The sequence below is a fragment of the Neovison vison genome, chromosome 1, assembly GCF_020171115.1.
Source record: "Neovison vison isolate M4711 chromosome 1, ASM_NN_V1, whole genome shotgun sequence".
Classification (NCBI taxonomy): Eukaryota; Metazoa; Chordata; class Mammalia; order Carnivora; family Mustelidae; genus Neogale; species Neogale vison.
This window is the reverse complement of record NC_058091.1, coordinates 50,067,973-50,080,921: the sequence shown is the minus strand read 5'-3', so window position 1 is coordinate 50,080,921 and position 12,949 is coordinate 50,067,973. Positions and strand designations below refer to the sequence as shown.

At 33.0% G+C, this 12,949-nt stretch overlaps 1 protein-coding gene across 4 annotated transcripts in view; it reads right to left on the bottom strand.

Annotated features, from left to right (window-relative positions):
- The window catches only part of LOC122905214 (pleckstrin homology domain interacting protein), a 134,521-nt gene that overhangs the window by 73,800 nt on the left and 47,772 nt on the right, over positions 1-12,949 (bottom strand). For all 4 annotated transcript variants that reach the window (XM_044246892.1, XM_044246881.1, XM_044246900.1 and 1 more), the window contains exons 8-15: positions 10,009-10,230; positions 9,626-9,726; positions 4,901-4,971; positions 3,399-3,499; positions 3,265-3,305; positions 2,485-2,583; positions 1,535-1,688; positions 975-1,109 (exon numbers count right to left, since the gene is read on the bottom strand). In XM_044246892.1, the coding sequence (XP_044102827.1) occupies positions 975-1,109; positions 1,535-1,688; positions 2,485-2,583; positions 3,265-3,305; positions 3,399-3,499; positions 4,901-4,971; positions 9,626-9,726; positions 10,009-10,230 (924 nt within the window). The remainder of the gene's footprint in view (positions 1-974; positions 1,110-1,534; positions 1,689-2,484; positions 2,584-3,264; positions 3,306-3,398; positions 3,500-4,900; positions 4,972-9,625; positions 9,727-10,008; positions 10,231-12,949) is intronic.

Genomic DNA, 12,949 nt, shown 5'->3' with positions numbered 1-12,949 from the left:
GAAATTTTTTCACAAACCACTGTATTTCACAAATGACACTCTAAAATTTTTCTTTTGCAAAATAACTGACTATACACAGACTTAATTGTCATGCTTCATAATTCATTAGTAGTGTTTTCTGTAGTGGATTTTTAAGAAAAACTAAAGATGCTGAAATAGAAATACAAGTTTTTCTCCTTTTATTTTGTTGAAAGGTATCCCTGATATATAGGAAATAGATTAAAAAATAGGTGACTGAATAAACAGCAGTATTTGAGGAAAACTTTATACTTCATACAGTAGTTACAGAGACATAGTAACACTGCACAGTAAACTGTATGTGATATTAAACCAGTACAATTCAATATTTAACAAAATATACTAAATATCTGCATAAGAAGCAAAATGTAGAGGGGAAAAGGCTTACACTATAAATATCTAACATACTATAATTTGAAAAAGGACAAGAATGCCTTTAATTTTAAAATGGCATGAGGATGGGGGCACCTAGCTAGCTCAGCTGGAAGAAGACTCTTGATCTCAGGGTCCTAAGTTTGAGACCCACATGGGTGCAGAGATTACTTAAATAAATAAAACTTTAAAAAACAAAATGGGTGTACTGGAATCAAATTGTTATACAAGAGGACTTCTGAAGTATAATAATGCAATATAATATCTAGGATTTCTTTAACATGGTTTTCCAAAATTTTTCTTATCTATGTTGTATCTTCATACTTGTGAGTTTCTCAAGTACCACTGTTAAAAACTATTTTAAAAACCAAATTAGTTATCACCAGTATAACTGAATTGTAGTATGCAATTTTCTTTTAATTTTAATATCTAAATTAAGTGTATAATACAGAACTCTTTTTGAAACTTAAAGGCAAAATAGTGTCTAAACAAACTCTTAAATGGATTTCCTTTGTGATATGCAGAGTACCTGCAAGTGGTCCCCAAATCTTTAACAGCTATAAAATGAAGAGGCTGATAATTACCATATTGAAATAAGATCGAATTTTGACACCTCTTGCCAGATCCCACACTATCACGTTTCCATCATGACCAGCAGAAAAGAGAACTCTCGGATCGAATGGGTGTGGCTCAAGGACAAATACCTCATCTTCATGACCCTGAAATATTTTTAAAGTGGCATAGAATTACAAATTCAAAAAATGGAAATTCAATCAAAAATCAGTATGGGACTATTTCTAAAATTTGAACTCTAAGAATTATTAAAGTAGCAAAAATTTTCAAATTTATCAACATATAATGAAGCTGAGCTAATACCATCAACCAAGGCTTCACTATCATTTGGTGAAACCTAAGAATATACTGATACAGCACTACATACTAAGTAATAGCAAGGATCTAGATTTCCAAGCCAAACCAGTTTAACTATATTTTAAAATTATTTCTAATCTCCCACAAAGACCTGTTATCCATCTAGCAAGATTTCTTAGCTAACTTTTTATAAAAGATTTTATTTCTCAATGAAAACAGTCCATCCTATAATTAGTTTCATTATATCAAATAAAAATGAATCTTTTTTTCTCACCATCAGGACATGAATTAGTTGACCGGTGTAAGAGTTCCAAACTTTCAGAGTCATGTTATTAACTGCAGTTATAACTGTATTGTCATGTCGATCCCAAGCTACCATAGTTACTTTCATTTTTGTGATTTTATCTTCTATTCCTTGAAGGTTTTGGCTGAAAAGTGATGGAGGCAGGGTTTGTTTACACTATATTATTTACTAAAATCCTAGTATGGCAAAAATCTAAATGTGTTTCCTTATAATTCATATTTATATTAATTACATGGATAACTATCACTTAACAGGAATTAAGAATAGATTGAATCAACAATGAATGAGGGCAAAAATCACTTCACGGAGTCAGCAAATCCAGGATTTCAGCACTCCTAAGCCCTTAGTAATAGATGATCTTGTGTAAGTTATCAATTAACTCCATCCAAGAGTTCTGTGCCATGCTGCTCACTCTCTATCTTTTACTGTGGCTGTCATGCCCTGCTAACTGCTTTGCTCTTCCACCCATGTGAGACTACTACACAAAAATACAAATAGAGTTAACTTATTAAATACTAGAACCAAAGTAACAGTTATAAGGTGAAATATAATTTCTCATGGCTAGAGAAAACCATTAGATACACCGTAACATCCCTATGTGACATACTATATCATTGCTCTTTGACAGATGAACAATATCATATGTCCCACTTTCTGAAGAAAACTAGCAAACTTTTAAGTATCCTTAGAGTACTATCATCTCCTTAAGAAACTCAACTGAAAAAAGTCATTAATGCAGATCTCATATTTTTGGTAAAAAATAATCTCGTAAATATCCTCATCTCCAACAGCGCTAATTATTATAGAAAAGTAATAATTTTAACATGGATTATGACATACAACTTATAGGCTGAGAGTCACATACAGCATACTTTAAGTGCTCTACCTTTATTTCAAATATTTCAAATTTGATCTCTTACCCTGCTGGACGAGTAGCCATATCCAACAAAATGCTCTTCCATTCTCTTCGTTTAAATTGCCAAATACGTGCTGTCCCATCACGACTCCCACTTACAAATCTGTATTAAAGGAAGCCCAACCCCCAAAAAACCACATGTACTTAAGCAAAATGTGTTTTCCCAGAGATGTTTTTCAAAATACTAAGAGAGAATTCATTTTTACTTAACACAGCATTCTAATACAATAGAGATTATTCTGTCAGATAGTCTCTGTAAAACTAAGAACTTCTGCAACTTTATAGGCTTTTAAAATTTTATACACATACATTCTAAGTTGTTTGTCTAGGTGGCTAGGTCTCAAAATAACATTCGACAGTGATTGAAGGCCACTATTTACTACATTACGAATAAAATTTCCAAAGGAGAAATACTGATATTCTAAGAACCTGGGAAAATTTATACAACATCATTTAAGCTTATCACCAATAAATAGTTCTGCTTCAAATATTACATTTTGATATATTTCACAACTCTACTAAAAGTTTCCCTACACTTTGACATGTACAGAAAATATAAAGGGTGGATAAAAGTCCCTATTTTTAAAAGTGGCCAAATAAACTAACATTAATACAAACAAAAACGTTCTCAGGCTATAGTCCCTTTTTTAGTATAACTGGTCAAGACCTTTATTTTAGGTACCCAGTTTACATATAATTCTAATTAAAACCTGACTACAAGAAATGTCTTTATTTGAAAATTTTAAACTGGAATTAAATTTACAAACAAAAATATTTATTTTACCTGTTGCTAGTGTTGGAAAACTGGATACTGTCAACTTTGTCCTACATATAAGCAGATAAAAAGAGAGAACCCTGAATATAAACTATTAGACTCATTTAAATTTTTCCAATTTCATTCTTTTCACCTATACTTACAGTATGGAACTCTAATTCTGATATTTTCTCTGGCTGACCTGATCCAAAAAAATAAACCCGGATAATATGATCTGTGCTTCCTGTGGCCAGAAACATTCCACCTGAGGAGTAATAGCAAACATTTATGAGTAAAACATAATTTCAAAATCTGAAAATTAAATAAAATGCAAGCAATATTACTGTGATTATACAGATTATTAACATTTTATTCTAATACTATTCATATTTATCTAAGTATATAACTAAAACTGAATTTAATGAGTTATAAGTTTACAAACACAGCTTTAACTGGAATGAATTTTTCAATGGATTTCAGTAGATTTTCAATAGATTTCTGTAAGAAATCTTATACAAGATTTCTACTACAAATGACTTGACTAAGTGATTTTATGTAAAAATCAGCAGTCACCCTCCCTAGAAAACATGTCTTTTAACTCTGCTTAGGTCCCTCTCTTGCCACATTTCCTACCTGTTAAAATCCTATCAAACTTTTAGGGCCCTATTTCTCCAGTAGGTTGTCTTTGCAACTCTGCCATTGAATGAGCCTGCTATCCTCTGAACTCGTATTATGATTTCGTCTTGTAGCATATACATTTTACTTTGTATTACAGTTATTTATATATGCAATTTACCCTCTCTCCTTGGAATCAATACTCTCCGACAGTGTTGAAAACAGTGCTGTTTATATCTGGTTACAGAGTACTCTGAAATCATGGATAGTACCTGTAATTGTGTTATTATTAAAAGGAAAACTGTCTTCATGGCAGTAGCAGTGCCAATCTAGGTTAGAAATTAAACATGTTTGGATATTAATATGGCAAAAACAGACTTATGCCATTAGCTTGTAATCACCTGTTCACGTACTACTACTATCCACAACTATGAATCGAAAAGGTAAGTAAAACTGGAGGTATATGTAGAAGGAACTGGTACTAGAAACACTAGGTATTAAATCTATTGATGTTTCATTACATCTTCTCATCATTTCAAATATTCAAATTATAATTTGTTTAAGAAGACATCCATTTAAAACACTACTGCATGAACTCAAAACATAATTGGGGGCATCAGCATTGCTATATAGTTGTATTTTAAAAAGCAAAAAAGAATTTGCAGCAAAATAATTAATAAAGATTTACAAATAGCAATCAAATTTCACTTGGCTACAGGACACTTCAAAACTCCATGAAAATATAAAACATATCTAAAATACCTTCCTTTCAGTGAGATAACTTTTTTCTATTCTTTAACAGTCAATTCTGAAATTCTTCTTCTCTCCTACCAGAGTATTACAGTCTCAAAGAAAATTCTTAGTCATGTAAATACAAAAAATAACTCTAGCCAAGTTCAAATATTTCTAAATTAATTTATGACCATCCCCTAGCATATGTATTGAATATGATTTATATTACAACAGCAAATATTTTTCCAAAACTTTACGTGTTCCCCTCAAAGTTTTCTAATGTAACTCAAAGTGGAAGATTAGGAAGAGAAAAGCTTACCAGCACTAAAAGAAGAACAGATCATTTGAACTCCAGGCCGAGGGCGCTCTGTAAATTTAGCAGGTCTCGGACTAAAAACAAAAAATAAACAATTAACAATATCCCCAAAGGGATCAGCAAGACCAAAAATGAGCTGTTTCAAAAAATAATTACAGAAAGACAGAATTAAATAAAAAGCAACAGATGGCTCCCTTCCTAAAACAAGTTGGAAATCATTATGTGTCGTAATCAGAAGATTTTATGGCAACTCTATAGATTTTGTAGGAGCTCCTGATTACACAATGATCCACACATGAAACACTCTCAAAGCCACTGTCACACCAGACATGTCACACTTACTTCTAGTCAAATTTAACAGGTTCTCAGTTTCTCATACAGTACAACAGTAATGCACAAATATATTAGAAAGTAAATCATTTATAAACAAGAACACACTAGCAAAATAGATGCTGCATCTTGTAGCATATGTATACCATCAGGTTGAGGTAATAAACTTTTTCAATTTTAGTCACTGTTAATTAAACATTTCCCTCTGTTTATCATCTGATGTGATGAAATACGTCTTTTAAGACTCCAGAAAGAATCTTATATTCATCTTAGTGAAAATCTGAAAACTATTTCAATCTTATGTCAACTATAATGCTCATTTAAAATAGTCATCTAAAGAAAATAGTCATTTACACTCAAATATATTTACAATAATTGTATAAGAGTGTTTCAGATGTCTTATATTTACACTAGTGATATTAAATGTTTGTTACAATCAATGATACTAAAGAAAGAAAAATTATAGATTTTACAACACCATACCAGCTCCAATAAATATACAATATATCTGTAATGTTTCAATACAGTGGTTTTATTTAAAGTCCTACTTAACATATATTTTGACTTAGTTTTTCTCAGGTTATCTGGGGAGGAAATTCAAAAAATAATTACAGCCTCAACCAAAGTGCACTGCGTAACTTCTACAAACCATAGCAACTGAATAGAGAGTGTTTTCAGTTCTGTGATCATACAAGGAAAAAAACCTACAAAATATTTATGATCTATCAGTTATATATTTGGAGCAAGAATAATCTTTCTTACTGATACAGAACACAACAGACGTATTTGTTAAAAATTCTTAATTACTTTATAAATAGATTTTTAAAAAAGATTTATTTATTTGAAAGAGAGAAAGAGAGAGAGAGAGAGAGTCCCAGCTATGGAGACCAATGCAGAATTGGATCTCAGGACCCCAAGATCATGACCTTCGCTGAAAGCAAGAGCTGGTCACTTAACTAAGCCACCCATGTGCCCCACACATAAAATTTTTAACATGAAATAACAACTTTTCTTAGTCATAGGATCTGACATAACTGAGCATGAATAGAGTTTGGAAAAAGAGAAAGTTATTAAAACATTCTCACAACCTAAACAATTATTCACAGTAAGATTAAAGTAACTCTAATTTCAGTAAATTAATCTGAAATTATAAAGGCAACTAAATGCACTACTTTAATATCTTATGGAGTCTATTTCTAATTTTTTATTAGTTTCTGGCACAATCATTCATCTAAGTGTTAAGCAACCATTTCGTTGAAACTCAGAATATTCAAATAATCATAGAGACTGTCATTTTAAATGGACTTTAATATTTTTAAAGGGACAGGTACAAATAATTTATTTTTTAAAATCACATTTGAGGAAATATTTTAAGATGAGGCCTTGGATTCAGACTCTCTGAGTTTAATTTCCAGCTCTGTCACTTACCAGGTGTATGACCTCAGGCAAGTTAACATTTCTGTACCTCAGTCAGTAAAATGGGAGTAAAAACAAAACAAAATCTTAAGAGTTACGGAGATAACTAATGAATTTAATCCACACAGAGTGCTAGTACTGTGCCCAGCACACTCAAAAAGTATTAGTATGATTAGTTATGATTAGTATTTTAATTTACTTCGACCAGTCCTAGACAATCCATCAATGAATAATCACTTTTGAGAGCTTGTTTGGAGGTTCTAGCAGGGGAGCGCAGCTACTCGTATACCCTTGACCGAAGAACGGTCCTCTCCTCTATCGGGGAAGGTCGTCCTCTTCGACCAAGCGCGCAGCTTCAGGAGGGACGCACATGGAGTGGTGAGGGAGGAAGGGGACACCCGCCTAGCCAGCCAGATCAGCCGTATCAACCCTGGCGATCAATGGGGTGACAGATGTCGCAGCCAGATCGCCCTCACATCCTGAATAATCACTTTTAATTTGGAACAGCATTGAGAGGGGGTTCCAACAGTGTACTTTCAGTATTCACCTCAGTTTTCTCTCCCATCTGTCCTGAAGACAGTATTTATATACCTTCTTCATATGGCTGTCATAAAGAGTAACAAGATGACAAATGTAAAGTGCTTAGTACATGCGTGGCAGACTAGGTGCTTAATAAAATCTTGTAATTATTATTATCATCTATGTATTTTAGGATTCCCATTCTCCCCCATATCTAATCTAAATATGCCTGTACAGCTTTCTCCAATCAGAGATCTCTTCAGCCAAGAGATCAGAGATCTCTTCTGAGTCACCCAGTCACTCCCATTTCTCATCTACAAAGCGGCATTCTTTATTAGTGGGAGTTATTACCATATACATAAACACTACATAAAAGCAAATTTATCAAGAGATTTGGGTTTCCAAAATAGGTTTCATTTACTAACAGAACTGATTTTCTCAATTAATGCAGACTGGGTTGCTGAAGGCACCTCCCCATCAAATTACATAGAAGCATTACAGCTCAATACAATTTCTGCCTTTGGTGAGTAATTAAAACCCATATGGCAGTCATAATCTACTCCAGCCAAAATATTTGGCAGCTATCAGCCATGAGTAAAAATGGAAAAGAAAATAGTTGTCCCACAGCCTATAAGTAGGAAAATATTACTCCTTTGTGGGTAACTTTAGATTAAAAGCTTTTAAGGACAATTTTAACCACAAATAGAAAGAATATTACCTCTAAATAACCAGAAAAAAACTGGTATGTCCAAACATAGGAGGATCATGAAGCAAAGTATGGAATAACAATTCAGTGGAACATAATGCAGCCATTAAAATTATTATAAATAGCTATGATAAACTGTTAAGGAAAAAACTAGCAGAAAATTATATATACTTCTCTACTTACTTTTACATTAAAAAACATATTTATGTTAAAAATGTGGTTAGGGTAGTTGGTTAATGGGTGAATCTACGTAAAGGTTCTGAAAAAAAAATCATTTATATGGAATAATTCACTTTTCAAGAATCCAGATAAATATTATTGTACTTAGCAATGTAATGCTCAAGAAGCACAAAGTCAGAGTTTAATTTTGTAAAAACATATTTCTTCCTATGCTAATTTGAAGACTGTTAGTCACATTTTTCTTCTCTACAAAAACAAAACACGAAAAGACAATGGTATCCCAATCTGGTCCATTAGGAGGCAAAGAATACTCAAAGGAAAACGACAATTAACTGTTGCTATTATCCATACACATCAAGAAAATATTTAAACTTTTATCTAAATGTCTACAGAAAATCTTTAATATTTTAAATATTAAGAATGCAACTAAAATGAAATCAACCTGCTTTCTTCAAGGAACTGCATCTTTGATCAGAATCCTTTTTGCAAATGAAGTAGTTTGTTTTGTTACTCTAGCTGCCAAGGCCTCCTAATGCCCTGCCATAAGAGGCACTCTCCAGAAATGTTAATATTCACAAAGCTTAAATAAATGCTACTGTTTTGAAGTAATAAAGACTTTCACAAATTACTTGACTTGGGTTGATAATTTATACACAGAAGTCAGATAGAATTACTAAGATATACCTTCTAATCTGAATTATATTCTACCATGAGAACACAGAGATGAACATTCTGACACTGCATAACCGGATGTACCACTTCTCCATTCACTGACTGTCTCTGAGGCAAAGCATAGCACTTCCTCTCCCTACTACACCCACTTGGAAGGTGGCATGGCATAGACAGCATGGGACCAACAGGCAGGGAAGTATTGTTCGAATGCTGGCCTTGCCAATTTTTTAAAAAACTGTTTTAAGTACGGGAAAGTCTTTTAACCTTTTATTGTCTCATTATCCTTAATCAAAAAATAATAACGTTTAGCCAACCTGTTTTAATAAATCGAGATTACTAAAACAAGAGAAAGCCCAAATGCAAGATGTTATTGTGGGATTGGGGGAAAGACACATCTAACTATCTTGATGTAATTTAGTGAAAATATAATCAATTGGTTTTCCTAAGTTTCCTGAGATCTATAATAAAATCTAAAATTTATAGAAGTAATGATAGAAATAATTGCAATTCTTCTAAAGAACAGCCTTAGGAACTCTTAAGATTATGTTCTCAGTACCAGAAAGAGCTATTGAGATGAAACTATGCCACATACAGAAAGGAGTGGTAATAAAACAAGTATGTTCTGAAGGAAACAGTTAAGGCTAGCAAAAAGAAGGCCCCCCTCAAAAAGAAAAAAACAACAGCAAACAAACATGTTACATGTTAACATAAGAAACTTTCTTTGAAGCATGAAAAAAAGCGGGCATGGGGGGGACAGGACATGAAAATCAAACAGGTCAGTGAATGCATTTTTGTTACTTACTCAAGGAGAATAAATAAATTTCCTATTACTGACTACTTTATACTATTGGAATTTTAACCATTAAATTAAACAATTTATTCTATGAAATAAAAGAGCAACTGACTTTATTTTAAGGGTTCCAGCATCCCACAGCCAAAAACAAATAGTGCCATCTGCCCCAGTAGAAGACAGATATCTCTTTGAGCCACTGCACAATGGAGAGAACTGAAAAACAAATGAAGAAAAAAAAATCTTTATAAGAGTGACATAATTCAAAAAATAAACCCACTTTTTACCAAATAAATAGCAACTATAAAAAACAGAGTTAGAAAACATCCAGAATTGATGAAGGTATTAACTACGATGTTTTTTAAAGTCCATGTATTTAAAAAGCAAGAAAAAAATATTTCTTTCTTCATTTTACTTGGCTTTATTACAAGGGATTACAAAAGTTACTTAAAATATCAATTATAATCAAAAGGAATTTACAGGGATTAAAACAATTACCTGCAGTGACGTTATAGATGCACTGTGGCCCTGAAGAACAGCCAACGGTGCACACGTTCGAAGACACCAGACTCGGATCATTTTATCACAACTTCCAGCTGCTATCATGGTATTCTCATAGTTTACAGCCATGTCTGATATTTCAGCTGCATGTCCTCTTAAAGTAGCTAATAATCTCCCATCATCTGTTGCCCAGATTTTCACAAGACAGTCATCAGAACCCTTAAAATAAAAATGTGTATTAATGGAATTAACTCTATAAATTTTTATTCAAATTCTGAACAGGCATAAGAAACTGTATCTGCAGTGTTCACTTCCCAACAATTACATTTTTAAATACTAAAATGTGAAATACTTGTTTCAGGAATTTTCCTCTATACAAGGCTATTAAATTATTCACTTATTAAAAAAATGCATGTGTGGGACGCCTGGGTGGCTCAGTTGGTTGGACGACTGCCTTCGGCTCAGGGCGTGATCCTGGAGTCCCGGGATCGAGTCCCACATCAGGCTCCCAGCTCCATGGGGCGTCTGCTTCTCTCTCTGACCTTCTCCTTGCTCATGCTCTCTCTCACTGTCTCTCTCTCTCAAATAAATAAATAAAATCTTTAAAAAAAAAAAAAAAATGCATGTGTGTCCACCAATCTAACAGGAGAAGTAGGATGTTAATAATGTTTACCTATGACTCCCTATCCAGCAGCCATGGTGACCTCTTATCCCGGATCTTGTGAAAGAACTTGAACTTCTGAAGTAATAGACCAAAATTATAATAGAACAAAAGTAGTATACAATAGTGACTAATCCTATGTTACTATGTTATACAGAAATGAAAGTAAGCTAATTTGGGGCTTTTTCTCCTAGGAAGCTAAAAACAATATATATATATGAATTTCCCATCAGTGATCTTCAGCTAAATATATTACATATAAAACCACTAAAGCCAGTTTTCAAAAAAAAAAATTATATGTATGAAGTCAATAAAAATACCTAAATTATACGTTTACACTGCTATAGTAGCATAAGCTCAGAAAGAAATTGTAAAAGATAAAAAGGTTTTCTATGAATACCTATATTTACGAATAAACATTTCAATTTCACATAATCAAAAAGAGATCAGAACTTCTAGGCCCTATTATTTTTTCCTTTTCTAATTTTCCATATTCATTTTGTAGCTCTAAATTAATACTCTTTTACCAAACTCTCAATATTTCCTCCTATTGTTCATTATTTGAAAGGTTTTAAATCCATAAAGAAGTAGGGAACAGTGTCACTAGCCTCATACATCCATTTCCCAGATTCAAACTTATCAACAGGTTTCAAGGGTGGCATGTTATAACCTTCCAATCTAAATCTTAAAAACTAAACAAAAATTCTTAAACCTGACATTAGAAAGAAGATTCACAAAAACATGATACAGATGTGTTACTGCCTTCATACTAATGATACAACATATAAATGATCACACCATATTAACAGAACATGTGTATCCTAAATCAGATTCTGCCAGCACCACCTAGAAGACTTTCAATTAACTCATGTGCTTCTGACTGGGGTTTGAAGCAAATGAAGTGGATTATCAACCACTAAAGACTAGTGATAAAACTTTGGTAAATTATCTACATTAAAATATGGTATTCTTAACACATTTATGTAATCTCAGGCTTTTTATCCATAAAACAAAGTTGTTAAATTGGATGATCCCTAAGGTTCCTTCTATCTTTAAAATTCAGTTACCCATGTACTCATTTATTCATCTGCTTTGAGATTAAATATGTGCTGAACACTAGAGATACAAAGATGAGATGCTAAGACACAGTATTCCTGTCCTCAGGAAGCAAGGCAGAAGAGTATAAATGCAATAACATGTCCAAAGTGCTATACTATTAATCAGAAGAGATCCAAACCAGGAAGCAGTGTGTTTGTCCTGAAAGGTGGAGAAACAGGATCTGGATCTGGAGAAGAATCCAGAAGCAGTGATGCCTAGACACTGTCTTCTGCATGAAGAGGCAATGTAGTGTAGTAGCCTTGAGAACAGATTGCAGCAGGATCAAATGTCTCAGTTCATAACCTATCAGGACCACTTTCTACATGTTTAATGTTGGGCAAGTTACCTGTTCCCTAGGCCTCCAATGTCTTTTCTATACCTATCTCATAAGGTTGCTGCAAAAACAAAATGAGTTAAGTGAGGATGCAGTGTCTGGCAATAATAGCTATAGACTACTACCACTGCTTTTGTTGGTGGTTCTTACTTTTACTTTAGCAATATTCTTACTATTTTAAAAAAAGCAAAAACATCCCATATGGCAATTAGAGAGAAAAGTTTGATCAAAGGCATGAAAATGTGAATATGAGTACTGCAGTAGTCTGTATGTTAACACAGTGTGAAGCAAAGGCATGAGGATGAAGTCAGGGAAAGACTATGAAGGACCTTTTATGGTATACCAATAAATGATGTTTTATAATGGGGATCACTTAAGATTACAATCAGTATCAGGATCAGATTTATGTTTTCCAAAGATACTGTTGGCATAAGTGGGAATTAGGATAGAAAGTCAAAGGCCATCTGAAAGTTGAAGTAGTACAGGTAGGAGAGAATGAATGATATAACTGAAATTATTACAGAAGAAGAGAAAGAGCAAAAGATACGGACACAATAGCTGTTTGGGGAATTAAAGTGATGAGGATTATATCATGGCTATCTGTAGAAAGTGAAAAAGAACTGTAGCAGGCCATGACTTCCAGAAAGCTGGTCAGCCTACCACTTGGCAAACAGGAACTGTATTAGGCATTTGATGAATAAAGAAAGACCTTAAAGCATTTATTTATTAAATTCATTTATTCAACTCCTTCTTAAATTCCACAAATTAAATCAATTTATTCACTTTATCTTCTAAAAATTCAGGCAATATTTGGCTCTGATCTAAATTCACAACAAAAACAGGGG